Here is a 23,860-nt window from a genome sequence, read left to right as displayed (position 1 = left end):
CCTATTATTTGATCGAGTCGTGTTTTGAAAAAGAAAACACAAGACTTTGCGTCATGAATTTCTACATCAACACATTGTTAAAAGAGTAGTATGGAACAGTTATCAAATAAAAAATACACAGGCCTATATATTATAATCAAGGATAAACCAGACGTAGGCCTATGATTGAGATATTGTCTGTGGCCTTGGCTTTCATCATTGTCTAGACGACCACCCCGAGCTTTAACCCCTTCTAATAGCTCAAAGAATGAAACCTGAGAGAAAACCCGCGCTATTTTACCAGTCATTCACAAATCTCTAATCTGTCTCACAAAACATTCCGACATTCTCTCATGAGCTAAATGTTATAAACAAATATCAAACTTTATAAACAAGTATCGCCTAATTAGCTATAAACTAAATAATATATAAAATGCATTTTTAATTAAAACTTCTTTGATCAGTTGTCTATATTTAAATGATCTTCATCTTTAATTAGCAATTTTAAAATACAATTTTTTTCATTCTTTCAGTTTTCTTGTTTTTCTATCAATACGGACGTTAAATTGTTTGAACAAATCACATTAAAATTATTTAAACAAATAACGGTTTCTAGTTTTCTAGGTCTTATTAAGACGTAGCCTAGAATACAATAGAATTCAAACTGTTTGTTCACTAACTGACAACTATAAAAAAAATCCAGAGAGAGAGAGAAAGAAACGAAATCAAGAGAGAAAATGATTTTCCTCAAAAAAAAAGATTTGCAGGTGCGGTTCGATTTTTGTTCAGTAGATGGCGCCAGAAACCAGATTTACAAATCATCAAAAGACTCGTGAATGGTTCAAATGCATTCACTCTCTCGAGACTACGTGCGCGCACTTGAGACATTACGTCAACACAACAGACCTTACACACACAGACACGCTGAAGCAGAAAACGGAAATGTGATTGTGGAAGGCATAAACATATTTTCATCACCAGCGTCAAAACTTTTTGCAATCGAAACAATCCGAGCAGTTACTAATTATGAAAATGGTCTAATATAAATATTAATGTGAGTGTGTAGGCTATACTATAAAGAACCTGGAAGCTTTGTAGCCTCTATTTATTTGTTTACATGGAATAATAATAGGCTAGTTAAAAAAAAAAAACTCTTTTGGAAATTATATATATATATATATATATATATATATATATATATATATATATATATAAAATTTCCAAAAGAGTTTTTCTTTTTTTTTTTTTTTTACCAGCAAATATAATTACATAGGCTACCATGGAGGTAATAAGTTAATGTACACTGGACTGAAAGCTTCAGCTGCAGATTCAGCTGCAAAATAAGGAAAATGGTTGTCTAAATACCAGGGTGTTAGCATTTCTTATTTGGAAACTTTGAAATTTACTTTTATAAATGTGCCAATCACGCGTAAAATTTTTCAAATCTTTTTATAATTAGCCAATATTTTGGCCTATATAGTCTATTTAGACTAACCGATTGGGTCTGGTAACGATTCAGCAGTCAGCAGAATTCAAAGTTTACCGATGCATTACCATCTTGATAAAAATTATTATAAAAAATATTTCCTGTTAAATATAGTAGATCATAATATTTCATTTATTTTTTAACATAACGTAAAATACACTTTTTGCTAAGGATAGCTAAAATAAATAACTGAAAAAGCATTTGCGTGTGGCTTCTATTTGCCAAACAAACAAAACAAAACAAAAAAAATAAAATGTAACACCTCATGAAACCTGATCTAAAAATTACTCATGACATCACTATAAAAAGTGCTATTTCAAAAACTGCTATACTCCAAAAATAAAATGAAAAGCCAGATCATAACAAAATTCGAGAGGATTCAGCAGCAGCTGTAGAAGACGTTATAAACAAAATTTATTCCAAATTCTTTCTAAGCTTTCGAAAATAAATCAATTAAAAAAAAAATTCGATAGGATGTATAGAATTAACATCGCGTCATTAACACTTTCTGCTTTGTATGTCATTAGAAATCAAGCCTGATCAGAACATCGCGTAGTGCAAATTAACTGTTTTAACGACAGTTTTGCTGAAACTACAGAGGCTCGATAAACACACGATAGGCATATTCTTAGAATAAGTCTTGTATGAAATCGGCATGTGTAATTTGCACAAATATATATTATTCCCAATTTCTGTCTCAATTAAATCAAATAGTCTGCATCTTAAATGTTTCATGTATGTAAAATAAATACGCAATCGTACATGAAATTAGCACTTAATTGTCTTGACCGAGAAGCAAGGTAAACCGATCCAAACGATCTCGGCAATATAAAATGAGATGGTTTTAACAATATTGTTGTTAAAACAATATTGTTTTCTTGATCGCTTTTTTGTATATATTTTATATTTTATTTTTAGTTCATATTTGTTTTCTTGTTTTTATTTTATATTGGCTTATACATACTCTCTGTGGAAATTAACCTCTAAGACAGGCAAAAGTAAACTGAATGAGTAATGCATTAATACATAACAGATCTTTGGCTTCAATTTGTACAAATGTTTCTTTTTACGCTTTAATAATTTCAATAATTAAAATGACCAAGGCCGACTGCTTCACTTACAAATGTACATCAGAAGATGGCGCAATTGCTCTATTGTACGGCGGAGGTACGCACCCGACTAGTTGACATCACTCAAGAGCAAATCAGAATGCATCACTTTTTGTACAGCCAACGGACGAGGGAAAAAAATCATAGTATACTAAAGAAGACATACGTCTTTTACAGTCAATAAAGTTTTGGATACCATCCAACAGGTCAGTTACTTGCTTGTATCAACTGCTGCATTTTCAAAGATCATAGTGAGCGTGTTAAATGCAATTCAAGTTCAAGTTTTGTATTTTGTCATGTGGTTTGATGTTGCAATACAAGTGTATAAATTATTACGTCGCCATACATATTTTCTTAAGAATGGTTTATTAGGACGGATTTTTCGCAACACTATAAAACGACAAAACACACATAATACTCTTTAACACACACAGTAAGTTTATAGTGTATATTATTTTGGCACAAATATGACCACAGATTGTACATGGCCCTGATAAACTACAGGCTCCATACCTCATATTCTCCAGCATGATACGAAATTTCATGAACTTGAGATTTCAAGCAAAGTATAATTTCGATTATAATCGACACTGGGGTGGTGAAAGAAAACTCGTACCACACTGTAAAGAGTTACAGTATCACAATTTAAATATCCAATGTATTTCTCTTCATTCGATATTTTGGTGAGCAGTTAATAATCTCAACAAACAAACTTATCTTTTGGCCCTCTTTGTCCTGAGTTGGGAATATGGCCATACACCGTTTGCAGCGCAGAAATGACGCACCGCGTCACTATCATCCCTGTCGGATCCAAAGTGGTCACTTCAAAGCAGTAGTCCAAGGAAAACAAATATTCGTTAAAACGTCTACAATTTTATAGCTTTGAGTGTGTGTGGGCCATCACTGTTTAAAATTGTTCGCTTACATTTACACAGAGCAAAGCTAACTGCTGCTTTTTAATTTGTTGACGACTTTTTTCTCCTTTACCCTTCGGTTCTGGAACCAGATAGTGACCTGTCGTTCAGACAGGTTGGTCTGAGCGGATATCCGCCTGCGTTTGTCCTTGGTAATAAACTTGTTGGCGGCATACTCCCGTTCAAGCTCCTTAAGCTGCACCTTGGTGTATGGAACACGTTTCTTCCTCCCGCGGCGGAAGGAGCTGCCGTCTGCCCCTCCATGAGACACTGCATCTGATAAGAAAATTACAATAAGAGTATTAAAATGTGTTTAAGGATGAATGCACAGAACAGTACGCTTTGTTATAGGTGCAAAATGACACCGTTTTGATACGTTGGAAGAAATGTAAAACTGTTTAAGACTGTTTTTTTTTTTTTTTTTTGTTTTTTTTTTGCGCTATTCTGACAATAGCCTTACCTGGAATAGACGACTTCCAGACGTTTCCCGTTTGTGGCTGCTCTTTGGTGCAGTAGACCTGCCCATTCCAGCCAGTGGCTGTGATAGCCCACGGTTGGTAACTCTCCATTGGTAATAAGGACTCATGCCGGGGCTCTGCAGGCCCGCTCACTGCCTGGACTACAGGCACATCCAGATAGCTCGGAACTGGCTGATACGGGCTCGAGGCGTAGCTCGAGTAGAAGGCAAACTCCTTGGCGCGCGAAGTGGTATAATCTTCGCCTGTAGAAGCGGACGTGTCCATGTATTTTTCCCCGTAAGGTGAGGAAGAGACGGGGGATTGTGCGCATGTCTTCACACCTCCACCACCCCCGTGGTGGTGGGACATTCGGCAAGGATAGTATCCACCGCCACCGAAATATCCGTATGTAATTGAAGCGCTGGCTGAACCCTGGACGGCTGAGCAGGGGCTGCATTGCTTACCAGGCTCACCCGCTCCAGCGGCAGCCACTTCGCTTGACGGATAAGCAGCACTGGGCGCAAGAGAGGCAGGGTGAGCCATCAAATTCCTGCACGGACTCGGCGAGAAGTTACCTCCCGTGAACCCTTCCATATTCTTGCCGGTGTCGTCCAAGCCAACACCGTTATCATAGAGAAACATGACCGGGTCAATCCAGCGCGGGCGGAGAAGCAGTGACGTTGTCATAGCCCGTCGGACATTTAGACTTGTGGCTCTTTTTTGAGAAGCGCCGAGACTGAAAAAGAGGAGACAGTCGATTCCGCGAGAGTCAAGCGACTCTGACGCACCCTGCGCATATCCAGAATCACGTCTCGATTGGCTCAAAACTGGTCATGTGATATGTAAACTAGGACGATAATCACCTCAAGTGCTAACAATTAAACCGAGCACAAATGCCTTGATGTGAGATGACTATCTGTCAAAGGATTTTACCCGTTTAAAGATGTTAAAAATGTGACGAGAGTGGATAAACGGAAATGGCAAATCCAGCTGTGGTCTTTCATGAGATTTTATCTCTGTATCCACTTTACTGGAACTCTAGAAAAAAGGTTCATTATTACTGTTTTGTTATTTAAGATAGTCCTGGGCGCTGAGGTAAACATTTGAAAGAATATTGTGTAATTGTAAGCGCGCTATATGACTCCAGTCAATTTTGCAAACACCTACGTTTGACAGCCATTTGTGAGCTGCTGCCACTGTTGAGCCCTTGTTGGCCCTGCAATCAATTTGAAGATTAAGATTTCAACAGAAGACACACTGAATCCGATTTTTTTTTTTTTAAATAAAATAAAAATAATTACTGTGCCCCGTGTTGCTCAATAAAAAAAGTTAGAAAAGTAAGTCTACATCATCGTCCAAAAATTGTTACTCTCTAAATTTTCCAACAATTTCTACATCTTCAAACAACATTCTACATTCATTCATCAAACTGTAAGCACTGCACGTCTTATGATGCAATACAAGTGTGTACTAAAGCAAGCCAGGTGTGCCCTTTAACGTTTAACAACAAAATCTACAGGTTATTTTCACGATACTTAGAAAATTGGTTGAAAGTGATGGCAGTTAAAGAAAAAGATCCAATTTTTGAATGTGGCATGAAGTCCTGCTGCGACGGCTTCCGTTTTGTTTACAAGATGCGGAGACAGAGAACACCCCCCTGTACTCGTCTGTGCATTTTTTACGTGCGGGGCTGACGCGTCTGCAGGCCAAGGTCAAGTTGAAAGTTGCCGTCTGGCCGCGACACTGTGCCTGTTGGCCTATTCAGACTTTGATGGCCAGTCTCAAAGCTTACAAAAGAGAAGAGTCGAATGGTGAGACATCTTTGGTGAATGAGATACGTCACAGAAGCCTTTTACTTTTACTGGCCTGTCACTTTGTATCACAAATGTTAGCGAATCTGTGGAGAATGAATATAGCCTACAATTTAATACGATTTCCTTTCGATTTTGTATTTTGACCAACTAGACGTGGGTTAGAATACAGCTAGCTGTTTTTGGAAGAAACCGTGTTTTGTTTTTTGTTTTTTAGGTAAGAAGTTTGAAAACTGTCAAACTAAATATTGGGTCGCCTATACAACCATGTTGTCCGACTGCTCGAATGGAAGAATAAATTAGTATTTGGTTCTGATGTTGCATGAAAATGATTCTTCAGAAATTTCGAATAATAATATAAATAATATAAATTTCGAATATAATTCTACATATTTTAATTATTTTGATTCTTAAAACAACATGTTTTTTAAGTGTAATTCCTTCCCGATGTGTAAACTAAGCTACTTTTTTTTTAGCTCGAACACAGACTAATGCTAGAAAACGGCACAATCGCGTGATCCGGAATGTGTGTATATATATATATATATATATATATATATATATATATATATATATATATATATATATATATAATGTGTGTGTGTGTGTGTATAGTTGAATACATATTTTTTTGTAATTACTTTATTTTGCTGATTATTCCACGTTCAACGTGCTATAATGTAATGAACTAGAATGTATTACTATGATGGCAATGCGATGATTTAAAAGTGAACGCATCTATTGATCTATTGTCTTTATCGGACGACGTTTGAACCTCAACAACACTACAAGAGCCTGCAGAATATCATTTAGACTTTTGTCCAGCGAAACACATAGCACGGGTGATATTATTATTGTTGTTGTTGTTATTATTATTATTATTATTATTAGAGAGTAGTAGTAGTAGTAGTAGTATAGTAGGTATAGTAGTATTTCACGATGTAGTGAACTGAAACTGATGTTTTAAAATAATTTTTAGAAAATTAGGTTAAATAATATTTGGAATGTTAGGAAGGGTATAACTGGGTGCGTATAGCTCGTGTTGTGATCTGTTGTAGCAAGACTGTGAACTTGAATAATAATAATGTAGGTCTTGTTTGAGATTCTAAGCACAGAGTCTGCAAGAAGAGTAAGAGCAATAGTATATCATTTATATCACAAAATGAATTCTACTCCCACCACATGTTTTGGGATATTTCTTGTTTAGTCAACAAAATGCAGTTAACTACATCGAAAGAATGATTTTCAATGCAACACTAAAATAATATGTTAATTAAATATTTTGTTTAACGTGCATTTCAACTTGTTGGCTTTGATATATACTGCAAGGAATATTTAAAAACAATACACGTTTTTATAATGATTATTACGAAATAACAGAGGTAGCCGCAAGCAACATATTTAACTATAAGAATATGAGAATAAGACTATGCGTTTTTCATCAGTTCTACTGGGAATTTTTTTTTTAATTATAGGAGCCAAAATTGATTTTAATATTTGGCTGTGGATGCATGACGCATGAAGTCAAACACGTTGAGAAGTGCACTGCATAGTACAAAGCATTGGACATTGTTCAATCATCAAACATTATCGGTAGTTTAATATTTCTTTTTGTGTGTTAATTTTCAGTAAAGATGAACCGAAAAAAAAGTTAAATAATGGTTCACGCGCTGACACAAGGCAAAAAATGGTCTTTTCTCGATTAGAAAATCTAAAGATTTTCCCTTTACTTTTACAAGTTGTATTTCAGTTGCTTTGTTGCTCATGTACAAATGGTGTTTTTAACGAATGCCTTAAACGAAATAATCGATGATGCACAACATAAATTCATCCATATATTTTATCTGACTTATGAATGAACTACAAATTTAAAATTAGCAAATAAGTTTTGTTTATTGACATTGTTAAATACAGTGACACTGTGAGAAATTAAGATTCTGCATTTGTATGCAGCCAACATATTAAATAATGACAGTATTTAAAGATGACACCTTATGACGACATTTCACAGTTTAACACTCGTTCGTCGAGTAAACCGTTGTGGTTGTCTGTAAGGCCCAAATTCAAGGAAGGCCTTAAAAATTAACCTCATTGATATCACATTGTTTAATATAATAAACACATATATCAGGTTGTTTATATTGCATATATATCGCTTGTTCTATATCACATTTTTGTGATAAAAGATCTATTATTACTCGTACTCTACTCGCTCTCATTTTTAATCAGCATTTAATTTACTTAAATTATTTCAATAAAATTAGAGACAACATTGGATTATTTATCCATCCATATATAGGCCTACACATAGCGTTCAAAGCATTTCTCAAATACAAAAGTTCATAACACAAAGCGATAAATAAGTATCAGACCGTCGATGTAGGGCCCACGTCTTAAAATTAATTTCACGGACATAAAAAGCCAGTGAGATTTCAGATACGCTTTAAATTTGGACAGCCTCCCAAAGTAAATTATATTATGATAAATGGAAACCAATGTGCACGTGTTTTGACATCCGTCAAGATGTGGGGTAAAGTGTGTTTTTTTAATATGTACTTTTTGTGCAATAGTTCTTCTTAAAAACTATTAAATTACTACATATTTCTGTTACTTAAAGAAATTTTTAAAAGTGAGAAAGTGGAGTTGTAGTGGAGACTATTCTGTGCGCGTCATGGTCAAGTTCAAGTTGGGCACAGTTGTTAAACTTCTAGCGGAAGTTTGGTAAGCACTATGGGCGGACCTGGTCCAGTCAAAGCGCGACAAGGCCTAAAATTCCACTCTGATCTGCGCTCACACCGGAATTACAGAAACCGCAGCATCTCATGAGTCTATTATGCTGTTTAATCCTATACTTAACCTGACAAGGAAAGAGACTTGTCAAGAAGAAACCACGAGAGAGCAAGTTGAGTTAAGTGATCTCATTCTACTAAAAATAGATCACTTCAATCTACCTTGTTAATCAACCATAGAAAAGAAGCACTGCGATGCATGGGGGCAAGCGAGTGATGACATTGAAAGGGAAGTAATTTGTCGTCTAATCAATAAAACAGCCAACCGATATGAGTTTAAATATTGGGCTACTTATTACTTACTGGGCCTATAGCCACAGGTGATGATACATCAGTTTCACACGTGTAGCTGAAAGTGAATGCAAACGACAAAACACAAATATTGTTAAGTAAGCTTGGTCGCAAAAAAGTGGAATTGGTAATACACTGCAAAAATAAAATGGTAAATATGTAGGCTACATAAACTTGTTAAGATACGATTTCTATTGAGGAAACTTTGTGTTAAAAATTATCGTTCGAGAGAAAAAAATAGGAAGGAAGGAGTCTTAATTTAAGAATGTCAGAATCATTATTAAAGGGATAAAATGTCAGAATATTGAACCGCAGGGTATAGTGTATGAGGAATTTATGCAACGAATATATGCAAACAGGCCTAGCTTCAAACTCATTGACAGTTATAGCTGAATCAATAATTTGCGAATTTGTCCACTGAATTTAAAGACTTAGTTGTACAAAAATGTTCAAGATGCAGCCTGTGCTTTCCAGGAGATAAATGCAAATATATGGTTGTTTAAAGTTCAAGGACGCCTTCAAGGACCGCCCACAAAAAGGTTTATTGGTGGTGTAGGAATGTACACAAAATGAGACACAAGGAATGTGAATCAGGGTCCATGTTTGTGAGCCATATTCAGGCCAAACGTATTCATTTAGTCTAATAAAATTGGTCTGTTAACATCATTTTATGCGATTTAGGTTTGATTTGAAATCTAAGTTTTATGACCTTGAAGATCAGACGGCACCTCTAGTTGAGAGATTTTATGCATTAATACTTAAATATCTTTATAAGCTATGAAAAAGGTCTATATCGGAGAAAAACATGACAACAAAAGAAGAAATGAAAGAGACACAAAGCAAAAGTCTAACGATTAGGCTATTAAGGAATTAAAAACGGCCAATCACATTCTGGAAACATCTAAAACTCATTATAAATCTCTGCAATATACCAAGAGAGAGAATGCAGTGCCATAGTTTAACTAACATCCACTAACCCTAATCACATTGACACACTGGACCAAAACAATAACGTCAAACAAATGAGATTGAACAAATTACAACCAAAATTAAACATAAATGTGTCACCCATTGGGAAACACAACAACAAAGTAAAATACTATGTGGCCCTAGAAATAGAAAGCACACCATGGCAGACTATTTCTGTAAACGGTGACCAATCAAAACAGAAGGAGCCCCGTTTTCAGCCAAAATTCACAAATTACAGAATCATCCAGTAAATGTTCAAACAGATACACTGCACATTAGACAATCTTACAGTGAAACCCTCTAGGGAAACACAAGTACTGCTGTGTGATAGTATGTGTCTGTTTGCCAAAATATGGGACAGTAAGTGATCAACCTTGAATCTGTCTCCATTAAACCTATGCTCATTACAATGCAATTATTCTTAAGTTTGTATTGCATAAATACTTGTGCAATTAATATTTCTTCTTTAAATTATTCTTTTAAAAAAAACACATTTATACATTTAGCAGAATTGAAATCAGGACCTTAGGGTTGCTAGTGCCATCTAATATTACTTTGATTTACACCATTATTTTATTTTGTATATTTCACAGGTTTTCGCTGTAAGCAGCTATACAGTTTTTCTTGTCAATAAAGAACACTAAAATTGAAGAGAGATTGAAGAGAGGGGGGGGGAGAGTTCTGCGGTGCTCTTATCTTTCCTAACAGGCGAGGGCGCACGAGGACAGCTTTGATGATTCAGAGAACTATCGCCGCGGGCACACAAATAGAGCGTCTGACGTCACTTCACTACATGAGAGTTCCATCCACTCAAGGCGGTTGTGTGTCGAAGCGCTTGTAAAACATCCCCGGATTTCCCATACGCTATGGCCTACTGGAAGAGAGAACGAACGTGGAAGAATACTGATGAGAAATGAGAAGACGGAAGCTTTGAACTGCATACAAGATAATAATCACTAACACAATAATCACTGTTGTCAACAAAGCCTTTGAAACGCAAAACATTGCAAACTTCATAAAATACTCTAGTAACCACCTCTTAATCTGATATGGTCAAACTCTCTGGGTATTTTAATGAACTCCTGGAATATTTTAATTAATTTAATTAAAATTAAACAATGAATGTTAATAAAAAAACATTTGGGCATTTTTTGGAAATTGTCGTACATGTTTTCTTTGAGAGAGATGGGTGGTTTGTATGCAATTAAGATACAAAAGTCGAGCTAATTACATCCCAGTAGGTTATGATCCTATTGCTGCCTCTGTGGTATATCAACGGTGTTGTTAAGTGCGGTTATAAGGAAAAACCACAGTTGTAAGCTATATTACGCCACCAAAAACGAAGAAAGCCATTTGGTTTTGAGAAGTAATATCAAGTTTAAAACTATGAGGCCATATTCTTTAAAGCAATAGAACTTCATCACAGCTTTGTTGCGATTTTTTACTGCCCGAACTCCGACATCAAAGCGGAGGAGGGAGCGGCCTCCTCCCTGAAAGCAAGCAGTGCGCTAGGTTATCTTTCCAGCGTATATAATATACTCGACAGACTCGTCTCCTGGAGCCCGAAACTCATAAGCCTCACCATTAAAATGCTGGTTTTGTCAATGACCAAGAGACAGAACAGGATTTTGAACTTTGTCCATCTCAGTCCGCTAGCCTATATGCTTTCTACTCTATGTGAGACACGGAGATAAAAATAGATAAAAAATAAGTCAGAAATAAAACAAGAAAATGAATCTAAGATTTACAACGAAAACGATTTGAATACCATAAACAAGATGCAACATAAAATTTAATCATACATGGGGAAAATAACTCATTTGCACTTTGTAATGATGGACAGGATTTGAAAGACCAATATTTTATATAGCCCATTCCTTCTTGTTTACCTTTATTGTTGTTAATTTGATATTGAAATAAGTGAAATTATTATACTATGTATTGGGAAATAATTAAATTGAATATAGAGTATAATCATCTGAAACCTAAAGAGTTCAAATTTAAACATTCCAGAAATAAAACTGGACAGCTGCCTCCCGCCAGTAGGCGGTGAGGGTATATGCATTGTTGGCGCGGCTCAAACAAATCTAATTAAATGTCAAATAGCCTGTTATTCTTACTCCTGGTCACGGGGACCTGACCTTTTTGCACTTTACTTGACACCACTTTGGAAGATCGAGTTAGGGCGGGAGAAAGAGCGAAGGGAATAGAGCGTGACTGAGATGGTGCGCTGAAGAATAGATTGAACTTGTACACTTCAAATTACGCCGCTGGCGGTAAGACAGCCCTCCTCATCTTTGGAATATTCCCATTCAGTCTGACGTCTTCCAACGCTCACTGACTGTGTTGATCGGCGAAGAACATGTGCTAATATATTCCGAAAGGCTGCCATTATGACTCCTTCCTATCCAAGTGGGCTCAAGACAGGGAGATAATAGATAGGGTTTTACCATATTTGCGTTCTATCACACAATTTAAACCTTGACTGTCCTCGTTAATAGACATTAGGTTTTTTTTTTAATCCATCGAAAAGCCCTCAACCACTCTTTCTTCTCATATGTGAGAACATATTTAACCAAATATAGTTCGATGAAACAAAAAAGTCATTGACATTCTGGTTATTATATTGGGTCAACTATGAGAATTTCAATTAAAATCATAACCAACACAAACATTAAATTAAATTATGACATTTCTAAGGGAGAAAATATATGAACGATGCTGAGTCAAACACTTCATTATGACTCACATCAGTAAACATCTCATTTAAACGTGCTAAAAAGTTAAAGTTGGTGCTTTTATGCCTCTATAGCCCAGTGTTTAACTGGTGATGTAGCCTTGAATTCACCTCTGTCTCTCCTAGACTACTCTCCCGCTCTGTTTATTCACTCTAAATCGACTCGTGGCGTCACTGAGCCTTCTATTATGACGACTGCCCTATTAACAATGACAGCGCGTGAGGAGAGAGAGGGCAATGGTGATCCCTCCCAGATATCGTGCAGCACTCTCGAGCGCTCGCATCGCACAGCTCCTCGTCTGCGTTTCCTGCTCCCAGACTGTCTTACCAAGCTCCGGGAGATCTGGCCCTCTGCTCTCGTCTAACGGTTATGGACAGCGCTAAGGACATGCTGATGCGCACCGAGGGTGGTCAGGTTGGCACACTGTCTGCCAAAACTGGCTCTAATTTGACGGAAGCTACTGGAGACCCCATGCGCAAGTTACCGGACAAACCGGTTAACCAGAACAGACTGAGCCCAGTGCCTTATTCGCAAAACCTAGTGGATGACGCCACAAAGGGACACCGTAGCGCAAAGTACGGAGAAGTGACACTTGCTAGCAAGCCCTCCGCGCCGGACAGAGACCTGTCAGACATTCCCAACAAAGAGGCCAGCAGCTCAGATGCGGAATCAGATCTCTATGAGGAAATAGATGTCAGCTGTACCCCAGAGAGCATGGATTACCCGAGTGGACAAGGTAAAAAAAAAAAAAAAAAAAACTACGGCACATAGTATTCTTGTTTTACTTGTATTTATTTATCCACATTTTCTTCTCATGTTTGTAAATTCTCGTTGAGTGAGAATACATGCGACCACATAACCACGTTTAATCGATCTGCCGTGTAGCTCATTGCTTGTGAGCGCGTTCGATTGTCAGCTCCTGTTACGTTATTGCAAGCTTTTTGAATTAACGAGTCAATTATAAGGCCACTTTGTATCTGGGGTGTTGTCCATGGGCTTTAACAAGATGTCAAGTCATCTTAGACCAATCTTCAGCATCTCATTAATTGTTTTTATTTTCCGTTTAAGAATGTCCATTGTAAATACGGTTGCATTTAACTATTTAAATATATCATAATGTGTAGGCTACGCTAAAATTAGTATGACGAGTCTCTCAATTCATTCTATTTCATACTATTAAACATTATTTAAAGAAATAGTGCAAAAATAAATGAAAGGTATTGCTTTTTTTTTAAAGTATGCATAATCAATACAGGGATGTTCCAAATAATTTCTACTTCTATTTCTACTTCCAAATAATTTTTACTTCCTCAAAAGTGCACATTAATTCAAATGAAATGCTATATAAAGCCGGGCATTTGTTTAGTCTATATTTTGAAAATAAATAATAATGTTTAGAGATTGAGAGTGCATGTTTTATTAGCTTTTCTCCACTGGACATTGATATAGAAAAGTATGCAGTCTTAATCTCCGAACCTGTTATGTTTTTGTTTGTTTGTTTTGCGCGATTATTTATCTATTTGACCGAAATCATTCAGTAATATTAAAAATATGCAAATGAATTCAAACTCATCTTCTTCTTTTTTCCTTCTGTGTAATAGGCATCCAAAAAGCATTATCAAGCGATTAAGTATGAATTATCTATTAATAAATCGGAAAGCAGAAACCTTGCAACGGATGTAAGTCCTAAAATCACTAATGTTTATTTTCTTTAAGGAATGGCGATGGGCTCGCCGAACCACGGTAAAGAAGTCGGTGTGGACAACAAGATGGGCTCAGGCCCCGGTTCTCTCAACTACGGTTCTGACCAGATGCGAAGGTATCGAACAGCATTCACGAGAGAGCAGATAGCACGACTGGAGAAAGAGTTTTACCGGGAAAATTACGTGTCCAGGCCACGTAGGTGCGAGTTGGCGGCTGCCTTAAATTTACCGGAAACAACAATAAAGGTATTGCATTGCGCCTACGTCTATTAGGATATAGGCCTCATATATATAAACCCTGCCAAGATTGCTCCAATCAATCAAGAAATAAAAAGATCACAATTATATGAAATATTCATCATAACTGTTATTTGCTTAATTATGGGAACATTCTTCCTTGTTTGATGCTTATCCAAATTGGATTTACTGATATGCACTAGGCCTCAATCATTACTATTATTTTATGCCTGCTTTGCTGCTTTTGGTTACAGGTTTGGTTTCAGAACCGTCGCATGAAAGACAAGAGACAGAGGCTGGCTATGACTTGGCCGCATCCTGCCGACCCTGCCTTTTACACTTATATGATGAGCCATGCTGCAGCCACGGGCAGCCTGCCCTATCCATTTCAATCTCACCTTCCTCTACCTTACTACTCTCCACTCAGCGGAGTGACTGCAGGTTCAGCCTCTGCTACCGGGGGTCCATTCTCCAATCCTCTGCGCTCGCTGGATAGTTTTCGGGTGCTTTCGCATCCATACCCGCGTCCTGAGCTACTGTGCGCCTTCAGACACCCATCACTGTATCCCAGCCCGGGTCATGGGCTTGGTCCTGGTGGAAGCCCATGCTCCTGCCTTGCCTGTCACGCTGCCAGTCAGTCAAACGGGCTCCCACACAGGTCCAACAACGCAGACTTCTCGTGTTCGCCCACGACCAGGACTGAGGCCTTCCTCACGTTCTCGCCAGCAGTCATCAGCAAATCATCTTCAGTGTCTTTGGACCAGAGGGAGGAAGTGCCACTAACCAGATAAGACGACAGCAAGAGGCCACGGATTCTTCGGGTACTATATCCGGATCAGCTTTGGCCACTTTGGCAGTATTTAATAAGTCAACGCATGAACTTCTCAAAGCAGCTTGCACAACACAAAAGCAATCTGCTTTCGTTAAAGTTTCGAAACTGTGGATGTTTTCCAGTTAAGAAGCTATATGTTGTGCAGACGGAGTCTTATTTTAACACTGTCAGGCCACGGACTTTTAAATCATCTTTGGAGAAATTAGATACTGATAACAGAGATATCATATTAACTCAAATACATTATAAATAGGCTACATCCTATAAACAAAAATGTGACAAAGGAGACAAGGAAAAATGACTGGAGGATAGCGCAAAAATCTATCATAATTTATACTTTCATAACCATACAAATTGACCCACATGCAGTTTTTTTTTTTTTTTTCACATTAAAACGATGTTTTTCATCTAGCTTTTTAACAAGGGGATTTGTTAACCGAGCACGGTTGGCTCATTATTCCTTCTCCACGAACACCCGGTCCCGGTAGCACACCGAAATGTGCAGATGCGAGGGAAATTAAGGAGTGATGTATTCGGAAAGGAGAATTTTTGAATGTTGAATTAATGATAATGCTGCACGCTCAGAGACTTGTCTGCCAAACCGGTAACAAGGCGCCAGGGGAGCGGATTAAGAAGCTCCATGCGAGGCTTGCTGGCTTGACGGGAGAACATGCGCTAGAGATCCATTGGACAATCACATGCGGCAAATTGGGGCAAGCCAGAGATGCCTGTCTTACCCGCATCAGCTGAAAACCATCCCATACTGTCTCCTCCGGCCTTGCTGTCGGCTTCATCTTCACTCTGAGACACACAATACAATGAAAATACACACAAGTAAAATGGTAAATCACGCATAAATACCGCTAATATTTATGGACATCATCAGATGTGGGATTATTTATTGATTTATTGACCATAATGTTTTTACATTTATGTATTTTGAATTCAACTCTTGCATCAATTTCTTTAATGTATATTTACATAATATTCTGCTCAGTTAGGTTGATTTCGGGTTGTGGAAAATGCGCTAAAAATGGGTCAGTAGTGTTCTGATTAATTGAATTTCATAATAAAATATTTCAAACTAAAAGTGACGAGTGACTAATGTTTATTCTTAAAACGCCAAATGTATCATTTAAAAGATTTTATGCTATTAGTGATGGAACAGTGTAAGTAATATGCTACTTTCTTCAAAGATTTGTAAATGAAATTATTTTATTCACAAATGTATCTTTTTAGACTTTCTGAAAGACAAAACAATAGCCAAATCAGTCGGATGCGAAGAATCTGAGAAAGAAAATGACAACCGACAAGTAGCTATACGACAGCATCGTTCTTAAATTTGATACAAAGTAGGCTTATTGCTTTCAAATTACAGTTTGTTGTCATCTTTATCTCTTATATGGCCTCTATTACTTTCATCTGAAACACTGAAATGATCTAATAGCTTGGATATAACTGGACCTCTTGATCTGAACGAGCTGTTAAGTAGTCCCCGGGCACCGTTAATACAAGCCATATTCCGGGCTGTTAATAGAAAGATTGGAATGGAATGTCTTGTGGAGATATTGGAATGCAGAAAGATCGATGATGCCTCCACCTCACCAATCAACTCACGTTAATTAGCTGGGTTGTCCGCGTAATTGTGGCACCTGGAGCGGCAAATTGAAGCTTTCTGGACATAATTGATAAGGTTGGATATTGTGTCTAACCATCACATGTCGAACTGCCAAAGCAAACACCAGAATATTAAAAATACAAATCAAAAGTGACTGCCCTCTAGTATGCAGAACGAAAAACAAATAGACAAACTAAAATACGTTACAATTTTCAGAATTGGAGTTATTGCATATAGAAAGCTATTAGAGCTAATAATTTTATTAACAGAAAATAATAATCTTGTTTTTTGTTTGTTTTTCAGAGCTAATCATTTTAATAACAGAAAATAATAATCTTGTTGTTTGTTTGTTTTTCCAATTAAACGTGCATTGGCTATAGCATACTCAGTCACTTTTAACTATATGTTTGACAAGAATTGTTCGAAAAGAGGTGTTTTCATTTTTAATTGTTCTTTTCATCTGCTACGTTAAACACAAAATGTCAACAATTGCTAGTGATCGCTTGCCCAAACAATTTACCTCCTCCCACACACGAGCCCTCACCAGAAGGTCCTGGTTGCGCACGTGATTGATGGCCTTATTAGAAGCAGTTCTTGTAAGTGTGACCAAGTTGATTAAAATGCATATGTTTGGAATAATACGCCATTTAAACCAGAGCACTTAACTCAAAATTCGGATTTATGTCCGCTTGCTACATTAAATTACCAAAGGTGAAGGTATAGCCAACGACTACATTGAGAATTAATAATAAAAGAATATATATATATATATATATATATATATATATATATATATATATATATATATATATATATATATACCACATGGGGCTGATAGTTCACCACCGTCTAATAAATTTCAGCTTGTTCGATACTTAAAATGTGACATTTTATGCACGTAGCCTACCCAACGCCGGTTTACCTGCACCAATGAGCATGTGGAATGAAAAATAAAACTATGACAGTTTATATAGTTTTTTTTTACAGTCCTTATACAAGTAGAATTATCTTACTTTCAGCCCTCGGACTATTTAATATGCTCTTTGATGTAACCTCAGCATATCCATCATCTTAAAAAAATGTAATAATGAATTAAAACAGATCATCACATTACACACCAACAGTACTAAATCTATGAAGAAAAGAGTGTTAAAGATATGGATGACTGTATTGTGAGAATAAGATTTGACATCTCGTTTCTTATTTTTCTGGAGCGACAATACTCCATAGGCAGGGGCGGTACCGCGCATCTGTCCGTTAAAGCGCATCTCAAGGCGGCGACTGTTTAAAAGCCTGTTTACATTCTAATTTACAGCAGGCAGAGCGAGGCGTGAATGGACCACTCACTGCCTAATGATGATGAATGAGGAATTAATGCACAAGTGTACGGGACAATCTGAGCCTTCATCTGGTTAAATAGGCATCCAGTTGTATTAAGAAAGTAGAGGTCACATTAAATCAATCGGGTGTGTGAAAGTCATATTCCTCTGGCGTCTATCAGCGTTATTTACGGTGCACCGGGGGCAGTGCGTCCAGGAAATAAGAAGGCTGAAGAAATAAAGTACCATCAGTTGCGCCAAGAAAAAAAAAGTCCGTTGTAATTTATTCAAGAGAGAGCAAGCATGATGAATACCGTTTTATTGTTATAGAACTGGTCTATTTAGCGTATGTTATTGAAGTGCATGTCTTCATCTAGCATTTCGTTCAGATTTTTAACCAAAGCAACCAAGTTAGGCCTGAGATAGTCTTCTACTTCAGGTTTCTAGCGTTGCTTAGCCTATTAAGCTCTCCTTACAGGTGTAGAGGGACGTTCCTGTCCAGGCTTGATCAGGGCTAACTCAAGACACAGATATTGTTGATCATACTACTATAAGGCAAATTTGCAACCTCCTTATATAGCTGAGAACATCTTCCAAAAACGAATCCTATCTTTCACAGCATGGTCATTTTAATAAGATTTTAAAGGATGTCTCTTCTAGCCTTATTTGAAATGAGGGCTATCTTGCAACCAGATGATAGCAAAAACTTCAGAAATATCACTGAATTTTAGGCATTCAGTGCACTACTGGCTATTCAGTCCTTCAAAAAACCTACTTATCTCTTTTTTTTTTTTTTTTTTTTTTTTGGATCTGTTATATTGGTAACAAAGTACTCAATTACCCAGATTCACATCATTAGTCACTTTGGAGAGCTCAAGGAAAACATAGAAACACAAAGGGCAGAAGGAGTTAAACATTCTCCCCCGGTTTCACAGACAAGGCTTAAGCTAGTCCTATAGACTAAAATGCATGTTTGTGCTTTAACTGAAAGCAACTTGCTCTGACATATCTTAAAATATGTAATGTGCTATTGTTTTGTCTCAAGATGCACACCAGTAATGTTTTTTTCTAGTCTACATTTATAAAAGATACTTAAATGCCCTAACTGAACTAAAGTCTAATCCTGGCTTAGTCTAAGCCCAGTCTGTGAAACCGGGCCTCTGATTATTAATATCTGAATAAATAACATAATTTCAAACAATAGTGCTGTGGTATATGTTCACTAAAGGGAAAAATATTTGTGCAATTTTATTAAATATTTTAGGTAATCATTAATCATTATTCTTTGTACTTTGCTTTTGCTCTACAAGGGAATGTAATTGCATGTTCTCTAAAGCATACATTGATCTACTGAGGTGTTTTCTTAACCACAAGAATTAGCATAATCACATGCTCAGTCCTGTTCTTGGAGATCTACCTTCCTGCAGAATGTAGATCCAAACCTTACTGAGCACCCAAATGCTAATTTAAAACAGTGATTTTCAATCCAGGTACTCCATCAATGTACATTTTAGATGCACACCTTAACTGACACACTTGATATTAGTTGAGGCTCCAAGACCTGAACTGGATGTGCCAGATAGGAGATATCCAAAATGTGCTGTGCCAAGGTACTCCAGAACCAGAAGCAAAAACTTATATCTTACAACATCCTTAAATGTAAACCAGAATCATGCTGGTAAACATTGTTTAAAAGAAATTGTAGTAGATGTTGTAGATACTCCATGAAAGAGGTCCAAATGAGAAAAGACTCCAAATACCACACAATACAAATCAAAATCAACTGTTTGTCAGCCTCTCTGTGTAACTGTCGACAGTGAGCAATATTTTTCAAGACTAAAAACTAAATATTTTTTTGTTTGTTTGTTTGTTTTTTTGAGAAGGAGACAATGAATCTTAATGATGACTACATAATGTTAGACTGCAGTATGCTTTTTGGGGATCCTTAAAGCTTGGAGCAAAATCATATTGGTGTAATAGACACAGTCAATTAAATTATGTTTAAGAACACTATTGTTCAGTAATTTGTTCCGTGGCTATCAATGCACACTCAAGGATGTATGGTCAATTTACCACAGAGAGTCATAAATATTTTCTAGCTATAATCCCCGGTAGAGTTATTCTCTCTCTCTCTTTCTGTCTTGTTCTATATAGATCTACTGTGTCCATCTCCAGTAGCTGCAGTAGTAATAGTGGCTCTGTCCAGCTCTTCATTGCCTATACTGATGGATTCCCATATCAGAGGAGCGGCTGGTCGATGCCCCCACATTCTTCATTTACCAGTGAGTGAGAGAGAGACAGAGGCCAAGCAATGTGTTTAACCTGGCCAATGCTCAGAGCTGAGATGAAGCCAGAATTTCTGGACATGAACCACTGGATCATTGGTTCTTGCTTAGAAGGTTGTTATTTAAATTGATCAAAGTGTACATATTCCATGTGTATGTGTAGCTTCTGAGAACAAAATCCACAAAAATCTAATTATGATCATACGGTACCTTAATTTTGGCTCAGGATGTAGGAGATACAAATTTGGTGCTTCCACTGTGACATTGTGGACCTTCCAAGCAGCTTATGGGCTGGTCTGAATGTACTTCTGGATCCAGAGGCATACTTGAGTTATATGAAAAAATATTTTACGTTTATCAAATGCCAAAACAATCAAAACATTAGGTAATAGATGGAATCCAAATGTAATTATTAATACAGATATTTTAAAGCCATGCCAATATTTAATTTTAAATCTTTAATTTTTAAAAGAAAGCATACACATAAAGAGCACAAGGTTTATATTTTTTATTTACCTTGGTGACTAGAGTTGAGAAAATACAAATACACTGCACAAAGGATATGTGATTAAGATGCTTTAAAAACTGTTATTTGGATAAGTTGGACTTGTAAGTGTACACTGGTTAAGTCATTAATAATTATGAAGACAGAAATAGTAAAACATTTCCATTTGAAAATAAACCCATTTTATTTGAGGCTATGGACATATTTAAAACAACCACGAAAATCATTTAGTGCCATCAACATTATAAAATCAATAGTCAAGGTCATGGTTGTCTGTTTTTTCATATAGCAACTCCACCCCTTTCTTACATCTCTGACACTAGTCAGCTAACACAAATAAATTGCATGGTGTGAACCCAAATGTCTATTGTAACAACAGTACATTGCAAACATCCGTCTGACCAGTTTTGTGTTCTTTTTAAGTTATAATTAGGTTTTGATAAGGATGGTACATCTATTCAGGTACATCAATTCAGTTGATTATTTTCTATTTATAAAATTACTTGTGAAATTCCTATTGTTAACTCACATTTTTCATTATGGTTCAAAAAGTTTAGGCTATTCTTACAACAATTGTATTGTCATCACAATTAAGAATGCTGCTGAAGTTACTCTTCAATTTATTTTCTCATGCAGCTGCAAGAGTGAAGCTCAGTTGAAGTGTACCCAAATCATGCGATATTGTCTAAAATAATTTAATAAGCACTTTGTTTTATGGGAGTGAGTTATTGTTTTATGATGACTCAGGGAGCCAATGGCTTTGCAGTGCTCTCCAGCTCTCTCCACACCTCGTTTTATTTTACAGCACTATGCTTTATTACTCGGCAACCATGCCGCCGAGCTGCACGGCAACCGTGCCAAACCCTGAGTTTTCCCATCATTTCCCAGTCCTCTATCAGATAAATCTATAGCATTATGAAATATCAAAATAACTTCATGCGTGCTGAAGAATATCAATGTACGTATTGTAAAAATTTTCAGTTCAATGAATGTTCTCAAAACAAATCATGAGAGTATTTATACTCCACTGGCAATTGCTAAAAAAGAGGATTATTTTACCTAAACTTTTAGAAAGTATGATGAGAGGTGAATGTAGCTGGTGAATGTAAAGAAGTGTGTATGCAAGAACTGTATGTGTGATAGTGTAACCCTGGGAACAAGTGATGTGTTTTCATTACAGCTCTCTGGCCCTTTTACTTGTGTCCGATATGCTCCAACCCCCAACCCCCAGAAGGCAACAGGACAAGGCGCACACTGACAGGAGAATCATTGGCGCATGACAGGGGTGTCCTGGTTTTCCCCTTCTACACGCTAGCTGCTGTTAAAGATTCAAGACATGAGCTATGTGCACTGCTTGCTCAAGCTTTCATTAGATTGTATTAAGTTATACTGCATCACCATAATTAGATGGAATCAAGCAAGAATAAAAGATTTCAGCAAGCAGCACTGAGTCACATTGAAAACATAAGAACTATATTGAATTGAATTCAACTGGCCACACTGCACATTGAATTGTAATCTGACTGAATTGTAATTCAACATGGGTAATGCATTCTAGTAATGTATTCTAATGCACCCCATGGTCAAAACATTAATTAAAGGGTTAGTTCACCCAAAAATGAAAATTCTGTCATTTATTACTTACCCTCATGCCGTTCCACACCGTAAGACCATCGTTAATCTTCGGAACACAAATTAAGATATTTTAGTTGAAATCCAATGGCTCTGTGAGGCCTTCATAGGGAGCAATGACATTTCCTCTCTCAAGATCCATAAAGGTACTAAAAACATATTTAAATCGGTTCATGCGAGTACAGTGGTTCAATATTAATATTATAAAGCGACAAGAATATTTTTGGTGCGCCAAAAAAAAACAAAATAACGACTTATTTAGTGATGGCCAATTTCAAAACACTGCTTCATGAAGCATCATAGCACAATGAATCAGTGTACCGAATCATGATTTAGATCGCGTGTCAAACTGCCAACGGCTGAAATCACGTGACTTTGGCGCTCCGAACAGCAGATTCGAAACACTGATTTATTTATGATCCGAAGCTTCCTGAAGCAGTGTTTTGAAACTAAATCACTAAATAAGTTGTTATTTTGGGGTTTTTTGGCGCTCCAAAAATATTCTCATCGCTTTATAATATTAATATTGAACCACTGTACTCACATGAACCGATTTAAATATATTTTTAGTACCTTTATGGATCTTGAGAGAGGAAATGTCATTGCTCCCTATGAAGGCCTCACGGAGCCATCGGATTTCAACTAAAATATCTTAATTTGTGTTTCGAAGATGAACGAAGGTCTTACGGGTGTGGAACGGTATGAGGGTAAGTAATAAATGACAAAATTTTCATTTTTGGGTGAACCAACCCTTTAAATATGATGAAATATATAAACTAAACGCAAATTTCTGTAGGTAACATTTTGAATCTATCTATCTATCTAGATAGATGCTTTTCAACTTTTTTCAATAAAGGTTTTCAAAGTTTGTCAGGACAATTTCAGTTTTCTATTAAAATAGCACACAACCCTTAAAGGTGCAGTAGGTGATTTGGAAAATGCTAACGTTAGCCTGCTAGCATTGAAAGCATACGGCCCCATCCTCCCTGAAAATTGCAGTCCAAAGCCACGCCTCCTCCAAAACACATGCACACACAGACACAGCTGCTCTCGGTAAAGCATAACAAGAGACGGAGATAAACTACCGAATGTCTCAAAGCACAAAACATTACAATAATAATGAACGTAAACAACTTAGAGAGCTTGTACGTGACTGCTGCAGATTCATTTCTGGGTTGATACTGT

At 36.8% G+C, this 23,860-nt stretch overlaps 2 protein-coding genes across 3 annotated transcripts; one reads left to right on the top strand and one right to left on the bottom strand.

Annotated features, from left to right (window-relative positions):
• Window positions 1-2,923: 2,923 nt before the first annotated feature.
• hoxa13a (homeobox A13a) lies at window positions 2,924-5,116 on the bottom strand. The gene is made up of 2 exons (XM_048200964.1): window positions 3,949-5,116; window positions 2,924-3,764 (listed from the first exon to the last, which is right to left on the bottom strand). The coding sequence occupies exons 1-2, from the start codon at window positions 4,631-4,633 to the stop codon at window positions 3,517-3,519; spliced, it is 933 nt and encodes a 310-aa protein (XP_048056921.1). The 5' UTR covers window positions 4,634-5,116; the 3' UTR covers window positions 2,924-3,516.
• Window positions 5,117-11,834: 6,718 nt separating this feature from the next.
• On the top strand, window positions 11,835-22,719 carry evx1 (even-skipped homeobox 1). 2 transcript variants are annotated; one of them, XM_048202259.1, is made up of 4 exons: window positions 11,835-13,280; window positions 14,261-14,493; window positions 14,739-15,305; window positions 20,408-22,719. In XM_048202259.1, exons 1-3 carry the CDS (start codon window positions 12,914-12,916, stop codon window positions 15,273-15,275), a joined length of 1,137 nt encoding a protein of 378 aa, XP_048058216.1. In that variant the 5' UTR covers window positions 11,835-12,913; the 3' UTR covers window positions 15,276-15,305; window positions 20,408-22,719. The 2 variants fall into 2 exon arrangements, with proteins under 2 accessions (XP_048058216.1, XP_048058215.1); XM_048202258.1 differs by lacking the exon at window positions 20,408-22,719 and having other exon boundaries at window positions 14,739-16,384.
• Window positions 22,720-23,860: the final 1,141 nt, after the last annotated feature.

Source organism: Megalobrama amblycephala, linkage group LG9, assembly GCF_018812025.1.
Source record: "Megalobrama amblycephala isolate DHTTF-2021 linkage group LG9, ASM1881202v1, whole genome shotgun sequence".
Taxonomy (NCBI): domain Eukaryota; kingdom Metazoa; phylum Chordata; class Actinopteri; order Cypriniformes; family Xenocyprididae; genus Megalobrama; species Megalobrama amblycephala.
The sequence above is the reverse complement of the archived record's forward strand: the minus strand, read 5'-3'. Positions and strand labels throughout refer to the sequence as shown.

Bases quoted from the DNA above. Each gene is read 5' to 3' on its own strand.
- evx1 (XM_048202259.1), top strand. From the start codon at position 12,914: ATGGACAGCGCTAAGGACATGCTGATGCGCACCGAGGGTGGTCAGGTT. The intron at 13,281-14,260 runs GTAAAAAAAAAA...ATTTTCTTTAAG, and splicing joins GGATTACCCGAGTGGACAAG to GAATGGCGATGGGCTCGCCG. The intron at 14,494-14,738 runs GTATTGCATTGC...TTTTGGTTACAG, and splicing joins TACCGGAAACAACAATAAAG to GTTTGGTTTCAGAACCGTCG.
- hoxa13a (XM_048200964.1), bottom strand. From the start codon at position 4,633: ATGACAACGTCACTGCTTCTCCGCCCGCGCTGGATTGACCCGGTCATG. The intron at 3,765-3,948 runs GTAAGGCTATTG...TTTTCTTATCAG, and splicing joins CTGGAAGTCGTCTATTCCAG to ATGCAGTGTCTCATGGAGGG.